Below are 24,021 nucleotides of genomic sequence, written 5' to 3'. Positions count from 1 at the left end.
CATCCTTTCTGAGAACCTTGATTACCCCAGTCCAGACTCATCTTCTCCTCCTTTGAACACCTATGGCAACACTTTCTATTCAAGAATGTGTGTATTTCTGTTGGTTATAGGCACCATGTCAAGGAAGAGCATAAAATACTCTTATAGTATAATGAGAAAAGCAGGGTCTCTATCTTGAAGGTACACATAGCCTAATGGTGGATATGCATATGCAAGTAGAGAATTATAATATAATCTGGTGAATAGCATAATTGAATGTATGTGCAACAAGTTAGGGGAACATGGATTAAAAGAGAATCCATTCTGTCTCAGAGGACAGGTGAGACATCAGAGTGTTGATGACGTTTGAGCTGGGCCTTGAGGAATGAGAAGGAGATCAGCAGGTGGAAAATGGGGGAAGGACTTTCAAGGAGAGAAGGGAGCTTTTGAAAAAGTGTGGGATCCTGGAACAGGGAAGAAATAGGTATTCCAGTGTGTCTAGAATTTAGATATCATTTGGGAAAGTGGCTCTAGAAGAGGGTTAAAATGTCTAGAGGGGCCAAGTTGAGAAAGGCCTTTCATGCCATGTTGAGGAATTTGGATTTGATTTTAAAGATGGTATGAAGCCAGGAGAGATTTTTTTGGCAGTAGGTAATGGGATTTGGCCTGTGCTGTAGAAGGGTCATTCTGGTGTAATGGCAGAAGAGGGGTGAAGATCAGAAATTAAGTAAACTAGTTATTTTGAAGGCCTCTGTAGTCATCCATTAGCTAAATCCATTGGTCTGTTCTTAATCTTCCTTGTACATGAACTGTCAGCAGCATTTCACACAGCTGATCCCTCCTCCTCTTTGAAGCACTTTCTTTACTTGGCTTCCAGCACACATGCTTTCCTGGGTTTCCTATGATCTCACAGACTCTTCTATGTCAGTGAGGGTCTCTGACTCTAGTATTTCTAAGAGAAGACAGGAATTGAATGCAGGAATTGTTTACAAGGCTGGAGGAGTGAGGAAGAGAAAAGGCAAAGTTGCCCAAAGATTGGTAACTATAGAAACCTTTTCAGGCCTCTGCATAGGAGGAGAAGAAACAGTGCAAGAGGCTGAGGATCTCTCCTACCTAGATTCCTACTGTGTGTGCCGGCCTTCGCATGCAGGGGACCCAGAAGTCTGTGCTTCCTGTCACTGAGGTCCACCGTCACTGCTGTTGTTCCCGCCAGGTCTGTTGCTGCTGTTGTTCTGTGACTTCAAAATACAAGTGGGAAGAGTAGCTTTTTTCTTTCCTACTGGTCCCTACTGGTCCCTACTGGCATACTGCCTCCTGCATTGGGTCAGACTGGAAGGCAGATAACGTGAGAGTCTTAGAAATACAATTCTCAGGGTCCTGATTACCTGCAATACATAGACAGGAAAGAGAACTTGGAGTAAACAGACAGCACAACCCCTCTCTCTGGCTACTGTGAGCATCCATTTCCATCCCCAATTCATAAATAACTCCTTCTTTTCCTGTAGGTTCAGTGATAGTGTGAGAAGCTCAAAATAGCTGGGTATTAGTTTCTGCTTCCAGTTCAACAGAACAAGAGTTTTGTCTTTTTTTTTTTTTTTTTTGACAATTCCCTCTTTAGGAACCAAGAGTTCTCTTTCAACAGAGCCAAAATGTATGGGGACATGAAGCAGATACTGTGAAATGGCTTATTGGGGACAATAATGAGAGGACCGCTACCTCTTTTGCCCCTTGATTCTCAGACCATTGTATTTTGACCATATGTTGGTCAAATGCATTTTATGGAAGACAGTGCCACAACCTCACAGTGTTGACTCCCAGCTAGTGTTGTCATTGAATCTTTGAAAATCCATTCAACCATTGTATCAGGCCAGCTGCTTCTGGGTGATTAAGTTTGTGGTAAGACCAGTGAATTCCATGGATATGCCCATTACTGCACTTCATTTGCTGTGAAATGAGTTTCTTTGTTGGAAGTAATGTTGTGTGGGATACCATGACAGTGAATAAGGGGTTCTGAAATGGAAAGATTTTGACTCTAGCATAAGCACTGCAGGTAGGGAAAGCAATCACAATGAGAAGAAATTGCTCCCTGTATGTGATGGGGGCGGGGGTGGGGCGTGGTGGTGCAATGTGATCAAACTGTCACCAGGTGCCATAGTGAGGCTCAACATTGGTTTCTGATGTTGGCAGGTCGGGAATGTAGCAGTGATAATATGCACAACAGCCTTGGTGAAAGGAAGTCCATGTGAAGCCTAGGCAAAGTCTCCATCTCTGTCATAGCAGTGACCACAGAGGACCCCCCAGAGCAAACTGGGGGGGCTCTGGGGAATTGGGCTTACTGGCCTCAACCGAAGGCCATCTTGTTCATTTGATTACTGAGGTTCTTCCTTGTAGTAAATACCATTTGGTGAGCATTCACACAGGACATACATATCCACTGTGGCAATTTTGAGAGGACTTTCTCACTCCCCTGACCTCTAGATGCTGGAACACCTCAGCTCTCAATCCTCCTATCTTTCCTGCATCTTCACACTCTGTCTCTTGGTGATCTAATCTAGTCTTGTGTCTTTAAATACCATCTAATTAGAGATAATTCCCAAATGGATATTTCTGTCCTAGATTCTCTTCCCTCAACTCCAGACTCATTTATCCAGCTCACTATTGGACTTGTTCATTTGAATTCTCTTAGGTATCTCAAACTTCATGTTCAAAGCTAATTTCTAATTTTTCCTCCATACCTCCTTCATCTGTAGTCTTCATCTCATAAACCAGCAACTCTGCCTCCAGTTGCTTAGTCCTGAACTCTGAGGGTCATCCTCAACTGTTCTCTTTCATTCACACTCCATATCCAGTTTGCCTGACACTACCTTCAAAATACATAAACATCATGTCCCTTTTCCTGTGCACTGCTGTTGCTCTGCTGTAACACATACCATGTTTCACCTGGATGATTACAACAGGATCCTAATTCACTTTTGTGCCCTTACTGCCTTTCTCAACACAGCAGCCAGAGTGATCCTGTTAAAAGTAAACTTCTCTATTAAAATCCTCAGCAGCTCCCCATCTCACTCACTCACTCCGCATCTCACTGGAGTCCTTACAACGGTTCACAAGTTCCAGCAAGATCTGAGTCTCCGAATATCTCCCTGACTTCATCTCCCCCTACTTTCCACATCAGCTTCATTGGTCTCCCTGCTCTCCCTTGAAAATGCCAGGGACACTCCTGCCTCAGGATCTTTGTATTCACTGCTCCTCTGCCTATAATGTTGCTTACCCAGATAACCCCATGACTTCATCTCACCTCATTCAGGGTTTTGCAGGAGTGTCCATTTTTCATAGAAGATGTACCCGGGCTCCTTCATCGTCTCCTTTTCCTTAATTCCACCCCCGCCCCCATAGCACTCACCATCATCTAACTATGTCATTTACTTACTTACTTACTTACTTACTTACTTACTTACTTATCTTCCCTGCCAGAATGTCAGCTTCATGAGGGCAAAGAAACTGCTGTATTATTTTCAGTGCTTAATCCAGATTACTTAGCAATCAGGAAGCATTCCATACATATTTGTAGTTAATGAATGAAAAAAAAATATGAGAACCTGTAATTGTGTGATACAGTGGACTACAGTGTATTTCAAAGACTCTGTGTTTGCCTTGATTTGTGTGGGACGAGGAAGGAATCAAGGATCATGCTAAGGTTCAGTCGTGAGCCACAGAGTTGATGAGATGCCCTTATAAAAAGCAGGAAAGGGGATAAAAGCTTTGTGAAAATCTGTGCATTGTACATGACAAGTTGCTATAGTTTGTACTGTTTCCTTGTCCTCTTAACTAGATTGTAAAATCATAGCAGGCAGGGAGCACAGTTCGTGTCACTCTGAATTTGGCACACACCTACCCCAGTTCAAGACGCCCAGTTGGTGCCCAGACATCCTTGTATTGGGGATCTGTTGGGCTTTGGGTTGTAAATGTTCAGTTTCTATTCCTTGGTGAGGGGATCTCCCTGAGGTGTGAGAAGGACCCTGGGATTCAGACTCTGCTGGAACTGGAAAATGCAGCCTTATAGGCTGTCCCAGAGGGGTAGCATCTTTGTCGTGTGACAGTTATCAACCGTTTCTGGTAAAGAAAGCTGCGGTCCTTATTCCAACTGGCTGGAAACAAAGAACTATCAAGTAGGGGCAGGAATGAAGCAGTAGCCTGTGAGTGGGATGCGCAGAGGACCCCGTGGATTTAAAGGCACCAAGATTTCAGGAAGGTTTAATGAACTAAATTAATTTTCCTTCAGAGTAAAATTTTACAGGCATGAAAGGCCCTCCCTTCACTGAATGTGCTCACGGGCGAGAGCGTCGCAGTGATTTATGAATTTGCAGATTATGCATTATCCTTTCAGAGGACAGGAATCCCCCCGGGGTTCCTGCCTTCTTTCCGAAGCTGAGTGGGGGGAGCCAGGTGAATGCACTGACTCTGATCTGCAGCCTCCTGTACTGAAGTTGGGGTTGAGAATGGATGAGTTTGTTAGGAGGAGCTTAGCATAAACTCTAGAATCTGAATTCCCCTCCCCCAGCCCCTGACCAAATGAAAATCATTTGGAACCCTTATCTCCTGAAGAATAATTATCATACTAATAACACCCATTTCCCTAGTACAGTTTATAAAGCAGGTCAGCTTTCCTTATTTGATTTGAATCAACAACCCTGTGAGGTTGGCAGGGGCAAGTGTATCATTATCCCCATTTAAGGAAATTGGAGCAGATTCTGAAAACATAAATAAGTTGCTCAGGCTCACACAGTAGCATATGGTGAGACTGGGTTTTGAGGCAGCCCTCTGGTCGCAAGTGTTCCGTTATTTCCATGCTGCCATGCAAGCCCTGTCCAGGAGGCAGACGGCTGGATCCAATGGGTAAGTGAGTCTAGAGACAGGCACATTTAGAAGGGTTCTCAGGTGGGATAGCGATGGAGACTTCTTTGCAGTTCTGCATTGTGGGTACCTCCTCTCACATAGGAAGTGGGTAGGAAGAGGATAGAAAGCTCCCTTGTCCTCACATATCACTTTCCCTAACTCTGCCAGAGACTTGGACTCCTTAGTTCAAATGCATAATCCTGGAGGCAGCAGGTTGAGGAGGACTGTCCCTTTCATGAGGACAACCACCATTTCTCTTTTGATCACTTCACCAAGAAGCTTATGCTGTGCTTAATGTAAGTCAAGAACAGATGAATGAAAGAGAAGAGGGGACATATGAAATAAAGACACTAGTTACTGGCTCCGAGTGTGTGTAAAGAGCAGGCACAGGGATGGCTTGAACATCTGGGGGCATTAGAAGACACTAGATGCCTGGGGCCAAGAAAATTGGTAGTGGATGGTCAACAAAGACAGCAGCAACTGATTTCATAAGAGGCTAGTCCTTCCCTTTATTGTCACTTACTATATAAGTCCCTTATTTTAATATAGTCTCTTAATATATGAATTATTTATTATATAATGTATGCATTATATAGGTCTCCTGTTATAATTAGTCCTCTGATATATTACTTATTAGATATTTATGTATACATTACATATAGACACATAATAAGTCTCTTGGTAAATATGGTCCCTCCTTGTTATCGCCCTCTTCACTCATAAAACTTTTTATCTACCCATAGTTGGCCATAGGTTGGGCTTCCTCTGTCTTTCCTGCATGATCCCATTGTCCTTTGTGCCTTCTTTCCCAACTTGACATGGCCTATGTCTCTGAGTGGCTCATGTACACATGACATTGCATTCAACACATGACTGCTCTTGCCCCTAATGGCCTGTGCCACTCTACCTCCATACCTTTTCTTGTTACTGGAATGGCTTCCTCCCCTACCCTCCTTTTTTTCTATCGATCTCAGTTCAATTAAAAAAAAGAAAAAAAAGTGAATGAGCTCCATTTTAGTTTATGCATATTCTTAGCATACTTTAAGTCCCAGTTCATGTAATCTTTCCTTCATGGAGACCTTTCTGATCACACTCTATGGACTTAATTGCTTCTTCTTTTCAACTCTTATAGCACATTATCTGTACCTCTCAAATACATTTATCATCTCATCTCTTCTTTTATTGTTCTGCATCCATAATTCACTTGTAGTGCCTGCCAAGTGTCAGGTGATGTGCTGTGCATTGAGGATGCAGAATTGAATGAGACCTGATTTCTAACCTCAAAGAGGCCACAATCTAACAGACTAGTCAGACATACAGAAAAGTCATACTGACCCAATGTGATAGAAGCTATAAGAGATAAATGACCACAGTATAATTCCAGAGATGTCAGATACCAATTTAAGGGTGTGTGTGTGTTCGTGTGTGTGTGTCTGTGTGTGTGTGTGTGTGTTTACACATTTCTCTCTATATAGGTCTTTCTAACTATGTTTGTATATACACACACATACATGTCTGCGGATTTCTCTTTATACTGTGTGTGTGTGTGTGTGTGTGTATAGCTTATATTAAGAGAGAAATGCTATTTACTCATGAATTATTCCAATGTATTTTCACATTTTAGGCAGCAATCCTGCTGCCTGGAGGTTTCTCAGCAGTTTGTCTCTCAGCAAACCTGGGTTTCTCAGCAGTTTGTCTGGGTCTTTTCTCCTTCCATAACTCTGTTTCCTATTTCCTTCTCCAAGAACAAAGAAAACAGAAGTTCCCTTCATCCTTGGGCCTTGAACTCTGGATCTCTCCCTGAGTCCCAGAGTTTAGCTGGTGCCTTCCCAATTCACCTAAGAGGAGCCCAGTAAGTATCTGTGAACTTCAGGAGAGAATGTGCAACTCCTTGAGGGCCAGGGTGTGCTTTTCTCCTCTCTGTGTGCCTGCTCCTTGTCTTGCACACAACTGGCTCACAGAAACACTTGCTGCCTGGAGTAGCATCACATTAGAGCAGAGTGAGCACAGCGTGTCATATAGCCAGGGGTGGAAGCGCTGGTTCTGTCTCCTGCTAGTTGTGTGCCTGGGGTGGGGGTATAATTAGCTTAGCGCTTGGGATTCAGTTTTCTCATCTATAAAATGGGGATATTATATTACACTTGCTTAGTCTCAAGGATTTGTTGTGAGGATTGAGAAGCACTCCATGTAGTGTTTATTGCCTGGTAAGGGTTCAATTAACGTTTACTCTTTGCTTTTCCTTTGCTGAATTTGACTGCCAGCTCTCATCTGGGAGTATCTTCTGAAGAGGAGTCAAGTCAGGCTTTGCTGTGGATCCAGGATTAGCCCTTTAGCCTTCCCGCACCCCACATCCCATCTGCTGGTGATTCCTGAGGCGCACTCGTATCCTCTTTCTGATCTGAGTCCTTGCCTCGTGGTCTGGGGCTTAGTGGCTTTATTGCATCTGCTTTCAGTTTTCTTCCCTAATTCCCTCCTCTCTGGTGGCCTTCAGAAGGCTCTGAGTGGTGAGAGAAGCCAGGGATGGGCAGGCCTTGTTTCCCTCTTGGTTTTGTTTGCTTGGCACAGAGTATCTCAAGGCTAAAGGTTACATTATCATTTCTTCATCGCTTTATTACTGCCCTTCTGTGCTGGCACCAGGGGAGTGGAAGCTTCCAGCCCCTAATTCACCCCTTTCCTCTGGGAAATGCAGGGCTGATTTTGCGGAGGCATTTTCCTCATATGTCTCTTTCTGCATGCTTTCTGAAGTTCAGCTACATTTAAAGGACGGGATGCTTTTCTAGGTTAGGATCTCAGCACGGTGCAAGGGCAGTGTCACTGCGGCAACAGTGTTGGGAGAGGAATCATAGTGGGATGGAGTCTTTCCCAAGTGTAGTTCTCCAGTTACCACAGGAAGATTTCTGGACCCCACTCAGGACCCACCAAGTCAAACCTGCTGGGAGTGGGACCTTAGAATCTGCATTTAAAAGGCTTTCTGGTGACTGTTAGCTCCAGCTGTACTCATGGCATGGAAGAACAGTGCCCTGGGCACTTGGTCAAGGTCACACATTATTGAGACTTTAACCATTCCCTTCCTTTCTCTGTGCATCAGTTTCCCCATCTGTACAGCGAGGGAAAGAGACTAGATTAATACCATTCCCATCTTAAGACTATGATTCATCACCAAAACACCATTATCTTCTATTGACTCAAAATGATTATTTTTAGGAACCTTTGACATGTTGAGCTTGCCTGTTAGGGAGACAGAAGTACAAAATACGAACCCCGCCTCAATCTAGCTGGGAACGCAAATCCTGTGACATCCAGAAGGTAACAGGATAGTGTTTGACTAAGTGCCGAGTTATGTAATTCCATTTTAAGTGCGATAGGACTTTAGAAGAGGGATAACTCTGATGGCTGGTACGGTCCTAGGAGGCTGCCTAGAGAAGGTGGGCTTCAAGTTGTTTCTTGAACAACAGGCAGGCAGGTGCAGGTGGTAATAAAAGGCTGAGGCACAGTTGATACAACATAGCATGGAAGAAAGAAAGCAGAGGTGTGAGAACAGGTTTGGCTTATTTGCAGAGCCTTGAGAAACTTGGATTGCTATAGCAGAAGACAGCGTCTTGAGAACTGGGGAAAAGTGGTTGGAGGAGTGTGTGTAGTACGTGTGTGTGGGTAGTGCATATGTGTGTGTGTAGTGTGTTACATACCAGGCTAAGGAGTCAAGTTCATCCTGAGGCAGAGGGAACCAGGACACTGATAGAATGAGAACAGCTCTGGGCTCTTTCCAGGGCTTTCTAGACCCAGGTGTTTGTTAGAAGCTCTCTATTGGTTAAGTGGAACTCTTACCCCCTACACTTCTTTCTTCTCTCTGTGTGGACTTTGCACTTTTTGGAGGTTTTTTGATGTCCCTGAAGGCTTGATATTGGGAGAAAATGAAATGACCTAATTTGCTCCTGCAGAGCTCTGGATGGGTGTTCTGACCTATTTCTAGAAAAGCATAGTTTTGAGTTTGTTTGTCCAGAATTTGGGATGGCCAGCACATAGCCAGCCCCTGTTTTTTACATAGTGACTGTGGGAACGACTTTGTAGATGAGAGAGGATAAAAGAAAGGGGAGGTGAAGTCTGTTGTGCGGGTTATCCAGCAAACAGGATTATTGGTGCATTCCTAGGCATTTGGTTGGGGAAGGTGGGGATAAGTCCCTTGTTTTCATCAGCCCCTGAATTTAACAAATGAGGAAAACTCCATGAATGGGAGAGGCAAGAACCACTGAGTGGCTGTGGGGAGCAGTTCTCTGCAATGGATATACACTCCTTACTGTTGTGCTATGTCAATAGGACAGGTAGCTTGGTAGATTTTACTGTTGTGCAAATAGCCATGTCATTGATATTTTTCTTGGCTTGGCTGTTTCTTGCCCATTCACCACTCTCCATCAAAGAATGCACGCTTGGGAAGAGCCCTTCCATTGTGGCCCTGCAGAGAAGTTGAGCATCCCAAACCAACTTTGCCATGGACTCTCTCTGACCTATAATGGGTCACATCCTTGCCTCTAATTTTTTCTTAGTTTACATAAAAGTAATGGAAATGGTGCGGACAGACCTCATGGGGTGTTGGATGTTAGTAAATCTCAAAGTGAGTGTTCTGTTGTCAGTGAGATGCCATAAAAATGTTCAATATAATGGCTGATTATTTTTCTTTAATCTTAAATAGATACCTAGAATGGGAAAGTCCCATCTTGGTAGCAGAAATTCATTATCTTGGAAAGAGTTTAATGGCTGCTGTGCAAATGAACTGGAGGAAGTTAAATTGTGGAATGGGAAGGAACTGAAAAAAGTGAAATGAGTTGTGCATTAAATTTAGATAAACACAATTATGTGTAACTGGATTATCACGTGTGCAGGCAGGCACTGTATATTAGGCACCTGTGTTTTGATTAAAATCGATTCAGGTGCATGCACTTGGCATCCTTGTGATTCGGAGTTGTGCCTAAGCCACTGTCCAGGCACACAGTGGGCAGGCAGGGAGACGTCTGATATCCAGGTCCCCAGCTGGAGAAGTTTAAAGGGCCTAGGACCAGACCGGCCCACGACCATTTCGGGAAACTGCTAACTCTATTAGAGAAAGCTCCAGCCCTCTTTCATGTACAGCTTCCTTTTGGGTTTCTGAATTTCAGCTGATGTCAGGAAAGTGGTCCCGGAGTCCAGTGGAGTCCAATGACCTGCTTCTTACTCCATGATGAGGACAGATGCCAAATGGTAGATGGCAGATGGCATCAGGGGATGTTGGGGACTGGGTTTACCTGCCATTCAAGTAGATGCGGCTGCTGAGGCGCTAGTAATGGAAACACAGAATCTCTTTGAACCCGTCTGTAGATGGAGAGAATTAGGCTCGGTTGCTTCTTACCATTGGGTCCAAGTCTGTAAGTCAGAGTCATCTCCAGATCAAAAGCAAGCCCATCGTCTGATCCCTGGGTGGCTGTACGAGTGATCAGAGCCAGCCGGCCAGCACCTCACCTTGAAGGAGGACAGATGTAGAGAAACCACTGTCGATAACCCAGTTAATTCCTGTTGGCTTGTTTTACTTCAAATGCAAAGCGTCGTCAGGATTAAAATAAATGCTACCAGTTACAGGAATGCATTAAATTAATAATTGTTTTCCCTTGCTTGATCCTATAATACCCCTCCACTCAACGGATAAATACTAAACCCTCCTCTGGGTGATTTGAGATGCACTGTATATTGTTACACAAACTAAAGTAAGCTTGCTTTTTTTTCCTCCCCTTTTGTTCCTCTTCTCTGCCCTCCTCCCCATCCCCATCACAGGTTATACTTATCCTGACGAAGCTGTACGACTTCAACCTGGGGAGCGTGACTGAGAGCTCACTCTGGAGGTAAGTGGATTAGAGGTTCTTAACAAGCTTCTGTGGCTTGGCTCACTTGAAGAATGCCAGCCACGCGGCTGGGGGGCACGTTTTGGAAGAGGCAGGAAGCAATCCTCCTCATGGAAGAGCCCCTTAGCCCCCCAGGTGGAATGGACAGCCCCACCTGTGAACTCCCGTAGCACTCTGCTTATCTCTCTGGGGGCCTGTCACAGCCCTGCCTGCTTGGCACCATTGTTGCTTCTGCGTTCCTGCGCTGTCTCGTTCTGCTTGAGGGACACACGTCTGGTTAGAGAGATCAGGGGAGCATGCCCGGAATGAGAAGAGCCGTGGGTCAGGGAGTCTGCTGAGGGGAGAGTCTTGCCTTGGGCGTGAGTCTTGGCCCAAGGACCATTTCCGGCCCTGTGCATCTGTGAGATGCTGTGGTTCTTACCTGTCCTTGTGGGAATAGATACACGTGGGGATCAGGTCCAGATGGGGACCTTCATGGGCTTCTTGATACATATATTTTAGTATATTCACTATACATATTTATAAATGCTTACTGTATATTAATGTCTATATATTTAACAAACATTTACTATATATTTAATAAATTTAATATACGTTAAAATGTATATTGGTAATACATATATTTTAATATATATCGAAATATGTATTTTATGGCTGCAATGGCATAAAGATAAGTGTGTTAATATAGTATATGGAAACTTTTTTCAGCCTCAAAGTTCATTTTTTGTTTGGACTTTAAAAGAAATGAAACATGTTTGTGGATCCTTAAAAGTATGGTAAGCCCTCGGCACTGTGCCCATTGTGCCTGCTGGATAAGTCCGCTCTGACGAGACGCGGGTCACGGGACAGAGAGAAGGATGCGGGTGGTTAGATCAGGGAGAGCTTGACTGAAGCAGAGGCCTGAGGACTTTCTCTGCACCGGGCGCTTTGGCGCCCGGCTCTACACAGCGCATGCGCACACTGTGGGCAGTGCCAGGGCAACAGCAGATTCCATCAGTCTCTCTGAGTCAGCACTTCAGGCTCTGGGAAGGCTGTGTTGTCTGTCCTGTTTGCTTTGTCATTTGTAAACACTGGGGAGGGGGCACTGTCACAAAAGGCTCTTCACTGGGCTGCCTCACCATCCCAGACCTCTGTCCTGAGGGTTTCCTGGGGTCTTGGAGCAGAAGTGGTCTGGGGCATGAATATCTGTGTGCCTTGCTTCTTCTTCATCCCACCTGTTTGTTTGCAGAGGACTGGCCAGAGTTTGTTTCCCAGGAAGGGGGAACAGTCACAGCATCAATGAAATATTTAGGGGTTAATTGCTCATATTGACTCAGGCCTGCCTCCATTCGCACAGGATGTCCAAAACCTAACTTTGCTGCTCAGTGAAAATTGGCACAGATATAAGAAAGCACTGTTCCTCTAATAGATGAGAGCATGCCTGTTTCCACTCACACAGGACTCCCGGGGAAGTAGAGCCTCAGAAAACTTCCTCTCAGGCCCAATCGCAGTGATACTATGGTGATAACCTGAAGCCTGACTTGCGCACTGCCTTCGGAGGGCAAATAATAAAAACAAGCCAGAAGATCCTGCCCTTACAATTGGAGAAGCTCTACCTGGCAGCCCATATTTCAAGAAAGGTTTGGCTAGGTCTAGGGGTGGGCCAGGCACAGCCAGGGGCCCATGCCCAGGCCCAGGCCATGCTTACTGCTAGAGGCCCTTAAGTAATGAAGTGTGTGGCCTGTGGTCATAAGAGCCAGTATATTCACTGGTGTGTACCAGAGACCATAGGCAGCCTAAGGGCACCCTGATGTGCACTCGCCAGGATTCAGACCCCACCTCACCCACCCAAAGAGCTCTGTAACTTTTTAACCTCTTTGTATCAGTTTTCTGGGGCTGCTGTGACACCGTACCACTAACTGCCTGGCCTAAAGCGGCAGAAATGTACTGTCTCTCAGTTCTGGAATGTGGAAGTCTGAAATCAAGGTGTCTGTAGAGCCGCACTCCCTCTGAAGGCTCTAGAGAGAATCCTTCCAGCCTTGGCGGCTGCTGGCATTCCTTGTAGCTAAGGCTATGGTCCTCCTTCTCTGCCTACATCATCTCCTTGGCCCACTCCTCTCCTGTCCCTTGTAAGGACGGTTGCCATTGGAGTTAGGCCCCAGGATAATTCAGCATGATCTCATCCTGACATCCTTAAACGCATCTGGAAAGATCCTTTTTTTGTCAAACAAGCTCTGCGACAGGTTCTAGGGGTAAGGATGTTGAACATATTTTTCTGGGTGGTCACCATTCAGCGCATCTCTCTTTCCCTGGATGTAAGTTCGAGATAGTACAGAAACCCCCTTTGCTGCAACCACATTGTTCTTGCCTTCCCTGAGCCACATCACCTTGTCCCCTCCACGGCCCTTACCCTCGCCGCCTTTTTCTGCTTCTCTCCAAGGCGGGGCGGGCAGTGCCTCTGTTCCTTACCCTCTCGGTTCCTCTAATCAGGGAGGCCTTTCTCTAGGACTTCACATTCCATCACTCAACTTGCATTTTCCTCCTTAGTACTTACCCCCAACTGGCATGCTAAATATTTTACTTATTGAATGATTTATTGTCTGCCTATAACCACTAACATCTATCTAAGCTTGTAGAGAGAGACTTTTTTCCATTTTAATTCAGGGCTATCCTCTCTGTACCTAGGACAGTATCTGGCACATAGGAGATACTTAATAAATGTTTGCTCAATGAATTAGTGGATGATTTGCAAGGACTAAATGAAATAATAAATGTAAAAACCCTTAAGAGTGGCTCACACGTAGGAAGTGTTCACTTAATTGTAATGATTGATTATTATAACCCTCTGTGTTTGTATAGTGTTCATCCCATTATTGACTTTGTTTATAAGGATCCAATGATGTTGGGGTCCATGTGATGGAAATTATAGGGCACCAAGGGGATATATTCTGTGATATGGATGAATTAGCAGAGATCTTCAGGGGATTAGGGAGGGGAGAAGAGTGATTTAGATGGTTGTTCCTTGTGCTGATTAGAGGGAATTGAAGTATCGGTTTCTAGCAACAAGAGGATGTTCCTCTGTAGACAGGATTCTATGAGCTGGGGGTTGGACTGATGGGTGGGATGTGACTTGGCAAGTGAGAAGTGGAAAAACGTCCTTACTACAAGGGAAAAGGGCAGGTAAGCCTGAGCTGCAGGAGAAAAGGGAGCCAAGCAGCAGGAGGAGAGAGCAGCTGGTCTTGGACCAGGGAGGGAACGTTTGGGTGGGTCTCTTCATGTTCACAGAAGGAGCCAAACCAAAGAGTGTTTGTTACACTAAGCATGGTTTGCAGATAACAGATTCATATGGTGTGACCTTATAAGGATTTGGAATGCTGGTGGATATTGTAGGCTTTCCCTCTGGATAATTGTTACATATGAATGTGTTTTTGTGCTCTGTTTCCAAGGGTTCATGGGTCTGATAAAGCCCTGCTTAGCAACCCCTGCATAGAGCTAGAGAGAGAAAAGGGGCTGTTTCTATCCTTCGAGGGAATTTTCCAATGTGCTGGGGCCTCACAGCATTTCTTCAAACCTTGCATTGTCTTTCCTGCTCATCCCCTAGAGATCTGCGTCTCCCATCCTCTTTTCTGTCCCGATAATGATGATGTATTTTGCAGTTAGAGCCTAGAGCACTGTGATCTTCCTTACTAACACAGTGTGCAGAGAAAAAGAAACTAAATTAAACACGCACCCTTTCAGTTTTGTGATTTGGCCCAACATGCTTAACCAAGTTGAAATTGAATTTAGGGGATTCTTCTTCAATTTTCTGTACAGCAGAGGAGCCTGGAGCAGCAGCTGTCATGACAAGATGACACTCCCTGCCAGGTTACAGTGGGATATAATTATTCGCCTCACCGGATTAATAATTCAGAGGCCATCTACTTCTAAATAGACAAAAGACTGTTGAAAAGCATTCAATAGGGTAGGGGTATCTTAAGCCCTCATGACATTCTTTCTGAAACTCCTCGGTGCTGTTATCCTGGGGGGAGGGTCAAATTTTTTCTCTACCAATGCAAGGATGGCTGTATATTAATAACTGGTTATTAGCACAACCATCTGTTTGTATCCTTTAGTCAATGGACATTTTCCATAGAGAATTCATGCTTATAGACTTAAGGAGGTTGGGGACTGATATTTTTCTAAAAGACCCAGGGCTGGGGTGCCTGGGTGGTTCAGTCGGTTAAGCGTCCGACTTCAGCTCAGGTCACGATCTCGCGGTCCGTGAGTTCGAGCCCCGCGTTGGGCTCTGGGCTGATGGCCCAGAGCCTGGAGCCTGCTTCCAGTTCTGTGTCTCCCTGTCTCTCTGCCCTCCCCCGTTCATGCTCTGTCTGTCTCTGTCTCAAAAATAAATAAATGTTAAAAAAAAAAATTTAAAAGACCCGGGGCTTCACTTTCGGGGTGTTTTCAGTCCATAATGTGTCAAATCTGGAGGTTGCCCATCAGTCAAGAGTGATGCTGGCCCCCAGTACTGTTAGATTTGATAGAAGCCCGACCCAAAAAAGGAGAGATAAGTTCAGATTTAAAGGCTGAGCATTAGTTGATCTGTTTCCTGCTCATCGACGTAATTAAGAATAGAAGCTCAGAGACTGGTGGCCTGGGTTCAAGTCCACACTCCTCCACTTAGCCACGGAGTGACTTTGAACAAGTTTCTTCACCTCTCTGTGCCTCCATTTCCTTACTGTACAATGAGGATTATTCGGGTGCCCACCTCATAGTGTGGTTATGATGTTTCACATGAAATACAATGTGTGAACTGCCTAGCATAGTGCCTGGTATACAGTGCCCACCCGTGGAAAACGCTCAGGGAGGGTTGGTAATCCTATGGAATCTGGTAATTGATCTGCTTCTTGGTGCCGGCTCCTCTTCCTGACAATAGTGTGAGACACGTTGTGCCCTTAGAAAAGCAACCAGGTTGCTCAGCCGTTTTTCCTAGGGCCCAGAGAGCAGAGAGAGGAGTTCCTGGGTAAGGGGTTTATGGAGCATACCGCCTCCTGGGCTCATCCTCCTGGGAAGCTTCCCTGCCCCTCCTCCCCGAGTGGGGTGCCCCTGTTCTGCTCACCACCGGCACCACTTACACTGTGTTGTGATTTGTTTCCAGCCTGTGAGCTTCCCAAGAGCAGGGTCCATGTGCCTTTCATGTTTCTGGATCTATAACACATAGCACTTGGGCTACACTAAAGAAGGGCTTGGAGAGCTGAACTGAAGTACCAGTGGCCCCAAATCGGCCGCAGCATCAGCCTTGCCTTGGCCTGTCGCTTTCCTTGTATTGAGTTGTCTCATCCTCCTGCCACTGGGGAATCAGTGACTTTTCATCCGGTTTGCAAGCTGTTGGCTGGACCATTTATTTCCTCCCCTAATTGTTCTGTCAGTGACCTTTCTGGGGGATGCTGTATTTTTTTTAAATAGAAAATGGAGACCTTTGGATTTATTAATTTTTTGTTTGCCAAGAAAACCCTGATAATAATTGCTAAGACTTCCCAGAAGTTATTAGTTTACAAATTTTAATGACACTCATGATTTATTTATGTGTTTCCCTCCCTCTGCAGCTGCTCACCCCAATTCCTTAGTGGAATTGCTGCTGAATCTGAGTGAATTAATGGAAACAAAACTGCAGATTGGAATGACATTTTTTTGTTAGGCTGTTAATTAAAAACTTCCCGTCCTATTCGCTAGGCTCTTCATATGTGAAGTCCCGAAGGCTGGGCTGATGATACAGGCTGTGAAATCCTCTCCCTAGAAATGGGGCCTCCTTCTATTTGCTTTCAGTAGTAATAAATCTGGTGAAAGCTCCTGAATGGGTCACAGAGCATTCAATTGAACAGATATTAATTGAGCATCAATTATATAAGCAGCCCTGTGCTCATTGCTGGGGGATGCAGGATAATTATGTCATGCTTGTTATCCTCGAGGAATGTTTCGTTTTGTTGAGAGGTAAGATTAATGTACTAGGAACCAACATCAGGCATATGCACGAATAATATGTATATACAAAATACAGTGCCTTCTGCAAGAAGTTGCCCTGCTGTAGAAATACTTATATTTTTATTACCACCCATCTCATACTATAAAGGGTGCAAAATAATTCTAGGAAGGAATTAGAGAAGTGATCAATATGGCACCTATTTTTTGTTTTGCTGTTTAATATAAAACATTTATTTCTCTGTTAGGGTGTGAAACTCTTAATAGGAAAGCCTCTCTCCTGTGCCATTGGTTCCCATGGTTCTCGGAAACACCGGGTAATTGGTGGGATTGAATATGAGTAGTGGATAAGGAGTCGGTCCTGGATTCAGACTGCCTGGATGTGAATCCCAGCTCTACTGCTTATTAGTTATACCACCTTGAGCAATGTTTTAATTTCTCTCAGCCTCATTTACGTACCAATATAATGGGATGACAGTAAGACCTGTCTTGTGAGAGCTTTGTAAGAAGTCACTGAGATGGTACATGTAATGCAAAATGTCTGTAATCTAGTCATTACTTAACATAAACAGTAACATCTGTTGATAGGCCCACATCTGCCTAGCCCAGCAGCTTCCACCTGGTTCCACATGACAGTTGTGCTGGTAACTTTAGGAGGGCAGGGTGCAGAGCACATCTAGAATCCTAAGCACGTAAGGCCTGGATGTGATACACTTCTTTTGAGAGAACACTGTGGAGTCTTCCTCTTTGCATACTAATCTGTGCTTAGCAAAAGGGCAAGGTGAATATATTTCTTGGTTTTTCTACATCAGATGCTGATAATGATTTGGAGTATAGGATACAAACCACAATCTGATTTAAGTTCCCCTAACATAGTGTTGAGTTAACTCATCTGTTACTGGTTATTTTCTTTTTAATGCAACCATAAGGGAATCTAAGCACATTGAAGAGGTTTGTTACCGTCCAAGTACTTAACATGGAAGTCAGAGTGGGATCATGCATGTTTTTCAAATTTGGCATATCCTCACAATTTCTTGTGGAATGTGCTAAAAATCTAAATTCCTGGGTCCTGCCCAAGAGATTCCAATTTAGTAAGGCTGAGGATTACTCTGGATGTATAATTTTCGAAGTGTCCTAGTGGCCTCTTAACATCATGTAGGACCAGGAACCAGTGATCTAGGAGAAAGCCTGGTTCTGGCCCATCTCAGTTACCAGTAAATTGGATTACTCTTGCCATCCTTCTGCTTCCTCATAAACAAAGGTATGAGGTGAAATGATCTCTCAAGTCTCTTTCAACTCTGAAGTCCACAGATTCTTCCACCTTGGGAAATCAAACAAGAAGCCCACACAGTGGGATTTATGATGTGCAACGGATAACGCCCTCACTCCCGAGCATAGCCACCTTCCTTAAAAAATCAGGTATTGTTAACAACACATACACAACCCTGCTGACATGCCATGCCGCTCACTGATGGATGGTGGCGAGTTGGCAGGTATTAGCTAGAACACCTCTCCAAACTACTTAATTTAAATTCATTAAACGAAGGGAGCATCACTCAACTTGTGAAAGTCTTTGTTCCAAAAAACAGAATGAGAAAGGGGTTTGCCCTAAATATTGAGCCCTCAAACATCTTACTTTGTTAGAGAATAGAGAAATGAGAATACTGGAGAATGGGGTCTGGATTGCAGATTTGTTGTTTTCCTATTTATTATGGGAAAGAGGGGTTCTTTTTATGGCCTAGTCTTTTTGTCTTCCATGAGGCAGGACCCAGACATGTATAAATCTTGATTTTTGTCCAGTGGCTGAGAGAATGTAACACTTTTGTATGGATCATGTCTGTTGATTGTTATTTTATGTTGTTTTCGCTTTCATCCAAATGCAGTGCCATTTTATCGCAATCATAAATAACCTCACCATTTGGAGAAGGGGTGTGAAATTCTGACCATCCCTTTCCCGAGCCTGTGCTCCCTCTCATTTTCCCAGCAGGAGATTCATTAGCTTTCTAATGAAGTTAATAAGTAAACAGGATCAGACAGTCCCTTCTAAAATAACATTTATAAATGGATGCATTTCCCTACTCTCTAAGGTAAGCCATAATTTATTTCCCTGCCAGATGTCCATGTGTGTAACACTATGATAGGTGGATCCTTGGAATTTGGTTTAAAACCCAAGGGGAAAAAAAAAAGAGGAAAATTTTCAACTCACATAGAGCCTATCTATTACCAAGTTTATAGGAGAGTGGATTTTTACCAACCCCATTCCTGCTTATGTATATACAACGCCTATAAAGATAAGGTAGTCAAGCTTTCATGGTTACTTTCTCATCATTTGGTGGTCAATTACTTTATTGGACGTCCACTGTAAATGTCTTTAGGAGGCCTTTGGCAGCTTCCCCACAAAGACCACAGCCCTCGATATTATTTGGAAAGCAATAAACTGGTAAAAAGACATGTTCTGTTTTCTCTCTCACATGTCGGTGAGGTTTCTTTTCAAGAATTGCTGAACTTACAAAGGAGGCATTTCACACCTTGCTGTCTAAATGCTTTGTACCCAAATTAGAGCTAAAGTTAAGTCTTAAAATGCAATACATAGATAGGGTTTATCTTTAAAAGCTCCCCCTTTCAGTGGTACTTATCTCTTAAACTGGTATACTATTTGTAGTCACTGCCCACATGAATGCCTGGCACGTCTCCTATTTCTGGGAGGAATGTGAAGCCTGTGCATTGAACATTCCATTTTACGGATGGATGAACTAAGGTCCCGAATGGGTTGGTGCTCACTGATTCAGATCTGGGACCCAAATCTAGGTCTCTCCATTCTCAGTAGCCCCCTGCTCTTGCTGTTACATTAGTAATCACTCTTTCCTGGCCTTTCTAGCTCAGCCACCATTCATATTTCATAAGAGATCTATAGCCACGGGGTTGCGCTGGGGACTAGGAATGGGTTTCTTGGATGTTTGTCTAAGTGATTTTCAATTCTGGTGGATCATGAAAATCACCTGGGAAATATAAGACAAGCCAGTCTCCTGGGCCTCATTCCAAACCTATTGAGCCAGTTTCTGGGGGTGAAGATCTAGTTGTTTATAGTTTTAAGTTTATTTATTTTGAGAGAGAGGAAGAAAAAAATGAGAGTGGAGGAGGGGCAGAGAGAGAGAATCCCAAGCAGGCTTTGCACTGTCAACACAGAGCCAGATGCAGGGCTTGAACCCACAAACCGTGAGATCATGACCTGAACTGAAACCAAGAGTCAGATGCTTAACCGACTGAACCCCCCAGGCTCCCCAAGTTGTTTATAGTGTTTAAAGAGCTCCCCTCTTGATTCTGATATAACTGTCGACCTAAGAGAGGTCATGGCCATCTTTACTTCTGAAAGGTGCATAAAAACTTGTTGTGGGGAATTCCCCCTTAGCCTAGCACCTTTCCCTTGTATCTATTATCCTTATGTCTGGTTCACAATGAGAAGCACAGTCATTCATGCCCTCATCTTTATAAATGACAACCATAAAGGTTAATAATTGGAATGAGCTCTGATACTTACTAATTAGCTCACATTCTGTCAGCATCAAACTTGTTTAATTGGCAATTAACATTGATTTTAGAGAATGGTACCACAAGAGAATGGTTACAAGGTGCTGCTATCTGTGGAGTTGTGCTTGAGATGAAACCTGTGAGGCTGAGTTGGCAGCTGGGAATCCAGGTTCCCTGGGGGTTTGGAAGGGCCCACAAATGGGAAATAGTTTCCAGGTGATTTTGGAAGGCTTTCTATTCATAATACTTGGTTGCAAGCAATAGAAGTAATCACTAATTTAGGCGAGATGTAGGATTTGTTGGAAGGATACTGGGATCACTCCGTGTTTGGAGGAACAGGTAACAGGAAGACTCCAGGAAGGACCAAAATCCTAGGCCTCTCTCGGGACCATGGTATGTCATGACTCTATTCTCTGCATCTCCAGGGACCACAGCATCTGAATGTCATGGTTCTACTCTCTAGCGAGCTGCCATAATATGACAACAACCTTCTCCGTGATTTAAATTCCCAATAGAGAATTGGAAGGCCCCCTTGAGTCAAGCAGGCAAAACTTTATGTTTGGGGGTGAGAAATTCCCAGTCTAGGCTGGCTTTCTTATTCATTCCTGTGCATAGGGAGACTGGGACCGCTAGAAAAAAAAAAAAAAAAACAAACTAGGGAAGAGTTTTGGGAATACTAGACCAATAACCTTCAAGGGTATCAAATGTTTTCTGAGGTATTCTAATATAAAGGAGACTTAAAATACACTACATTTTAAAGAGCATCCCTTCACTTGTACTATTAATTTAAAAGACTAATTTAGAATGTGTTAGGGAATGTCTAGGAGCTTTACTTGTAAAGATACCACTTATAACAACCTTGCAAGGATTTTATTCCATTTTGGTAGAGATGAATCTGAGGTTTTTATAATCAGCAAGTAATGGACATTAAGTTTGACCTCACCCCTGTAAAACAAAAATACATGCTTGTCTGACCTTGTCATACTGCCTCCCCAAATAATTTTCAGTTCGGGGTCTAGTTAGTGAGCACCTTCTCAGTTTTGGATGCTGCATTGCCATATCTGTTCTCCTGAACTTTAGACAACGTACCATTTGATTAATACACACACACACACACACACCAATGAGAACAACAAATTTGTGTAACATTGATGATTGTATCAATGTCAATGCACTGTTGTGATATTATAGTTTGATAAAATATTACCATTAGAGAGACTGGGTAGAGAGTACACAAGCTCAATCTGTATCATTTCTTAAAGCTGTATGTGTATCTTCATTTGTCTCGCAAAAATTTCAATTGAAAATGTATATGATCACAAATGTCACACTCATCCCATAGAACACTCTGTACTCAACAACCATAAACGGAATGAGTGAGAATTTGCAGATGATTACGAGCATTTTACCTGCTGCATCTCTGGGTGAGGTGGTGGGAAGGAGGTATGCCAAAAATTAAGAATTTTTGGCAACATGTCTAATTAATCACAATGCCATCATTTATGTGTGTGTGTGTGTGTGTGTGTGTGTGTGTGTAGGTTTGTCTATCCACCACTGCAATGAAGATACTGAACAGTTGCATTACAAGAATCTCTCGTGTTCCCCTTTTATAATCACATCTACCTCTCTTTCCCCAGACCCTTCATCACTAAACCTCGGCAACCTCTGATCTGTTCTCCGTTTATAAAATGTTTCATTTCAAAATGGTTAAAGAAATGGAATCATACAGTATGTAACCTTTGGGGGTTACCATTTTCACTTAGTGTAATTCCCTGGAGACTCACCCAGATTGCTGTGTATCAATAGTTTGTACTTATTGTTGAGGAGTATTCCACGTATGCATGTACCGCAGGTGGTTTAACTTTTTACCTGTTGAAGGACATTTGGCTATTTCCCAGTTTTTTGTTGTTGCAGATAATGCTGTTATGAACATATGAGTACAGGTCTTTGTGCAGAGATAAGTTTTCATTCCTCTGGGACAACTGCATAGGAGTGTGATTTCTGGGTCATGTCGTAGTTGTGTGTTTAGTTTTAGAAGAAACTGACAAACCTTTTCAGAGTCGCTGTTACATTTTATATTCCTACCAACAATGTCTGAATGATCCAGTTTTTTATAGCCTTGTCAGCAAGGCTTTCTCACTACTTTTAATTTTAGCCATGGTAAGAGGGAGGCAGTAATATCTCATTGTGGTTTGAATTTGCATCCTTGATAGCTAATGATGTTGAACATCTTTTCATGTGCCTACTTAGCATCTGTATATTGTCTTTGGTGAAATGTCTGTTCATGTCTTTTGCCAACTTAAAAATACACTTTAGAGATATTATATATATATATATATATATATATCTTGGTGAATTTGGAGGTAAGTGAAGCTGTCACCACAACCTCTGTCATAAACATATCCATCACCTGTAAAGTTTCCTGCTGCCTTCTTTATTCATTATTATTTTTTGTGATAAGAACTCTTAACACAAGTTCTACCATATTAACACATTTTTAAGTCTGCAATACAGTATTAACTATAGCTTTATGCTATACGGCAGATGTCTAAGACATGATTATCTTGTATAATTTAGAACTTTGTACCATTTGATTAATACCTCCCCATTTCTTCCTCCTTCCAGCCCCTGGCCACCACCATTACATTCTCTCCTTCTATGAATTTGATTATTTTAGATTCCTTATTCAAGCAGTATCATGTATTTGTACTTCTGTGTCTGGCTTATTTCACTTAGCGTAATGTCCTCCAGTATCATTTATGTTGTTGCAAATGGCAGGATGTCCTTCTTTTTTTAAGACTTAATGTTCCATTGTATGCGTATACTACATTTTCTTTATTGATTCATCCATCAGTGGACATTTATGTTGCTTCCATGTCTTGGCTCTTGTGAAAAATGATGCAATGGACATAAGAGTACAGATATCCCTTTCAAATTCATATTTAAATTCAAATGGATATACACTCAGAAGTGGTATTGTTGGAGCATATGGTAGTAAAACTACCATACTGTTTTCCATAGTGGCCGTACCAGTTTACATACCCAACAACAGTGTGTGGGGGTTCCCGTCCCACCACATAATCACCAGCGTGTATTATCTCGTTTCTTTGTTAATCTACATACTAATAGGTAGGAAGTGATATCTCATTGTGGTTTTGATTCACATTTCCCTGATAATTAGTGATGTTGAGCACCTATTCATATACCTGTTGGCCATTTTGTATGTTTTCTTTGGAGAAATATCTAAATGTCTATTCAGTTTTTAGTTCATATTTTAATTGGGCTATTTTTTTTTTTTTTGGTGTTGAGTTATAGGGATTCTTTATATGTTTTGAATATTAACCATTTATCATAATGTTATATGATTTGCAAGTATTTTCTCTCATTCCGTAGGTTGCCTTCTCATTTTGTTGATGGTTACCTTTGCTGTGCAGAAGCTTTTTAGTTTGATGTAATCCTACTTGCTTAGTTTTGCTTTTGTTGCCTGTGCTTTTGGTGCCATATGCAATAAATCATTGCCAAAGCCAATGGCAAGAAACTTTTCACCTATTTTTTTCTTGTAGCAGTTTTTTTTAGCAGTTCTATGGTGTTAGGTCATTTGCTTAAGTCTTCAATTCATTTTGAGTTGATTTTCATGTATGGTGTAAGATAAGGATCTGGTTTCATTCTTTTAGGGGTAGTTACCAAATTTCCCATATACTGTTTCTTAAAAAGCCTTTTCTTTGTTCATTCTGTATTTTTGGCATTTTTGTTGAAGATTAGTTGACCATATATGAGTTGATCTATTTCTGGTCTCTAGAGGTCAATTTTTATG

At 43.0% G+C, this 24,021-nt stretch overlaps 1 protein-coding gene across 2 annotated transcripts in view; it reads left to right on the top strand.

Moving 5' to 3' along the window:
* The window catches only part of SORCS3 (sortilin related VPS10 domain containing receptor 3), a 592,738-nt gene that overhangs the window by 168,497 nt on the left and 400,220 nt on the right, over nucleotides 1–24,021 (top strand). For both annotated transcript variants that reach the window (XM_078434806.2, XM_078434805.2), the window contains exon 2: nucleotides 10,675–10,742. In XM_078434806.2, coding sequence (XP_078290932.2) covers nucleotides 10,675–10,742 — 68 coding nt within the window. The remainder of the gene's footprint in view (nucleotides 1–10,674; nucleotides 10,743–24,021) is intronic.

Source organism: Panthera onca, chromosome D2 (genome assembly GCF_046562875.1).
Source record: "Panthera onca isolate mPanOnc1 chromosome D2, mPanOnc1 haplotype 2, whole genome shotgun sequence".
NCBI lineage: Eukaryota > Metazoa > Chordata > Mammalia > Carnivora > Felidae > Panthera > Panthera onca.
Note: the sequence above shows the minus strand (reverse complement) of the source record. Positions and strands in the feature narration are given on the sequence as shown.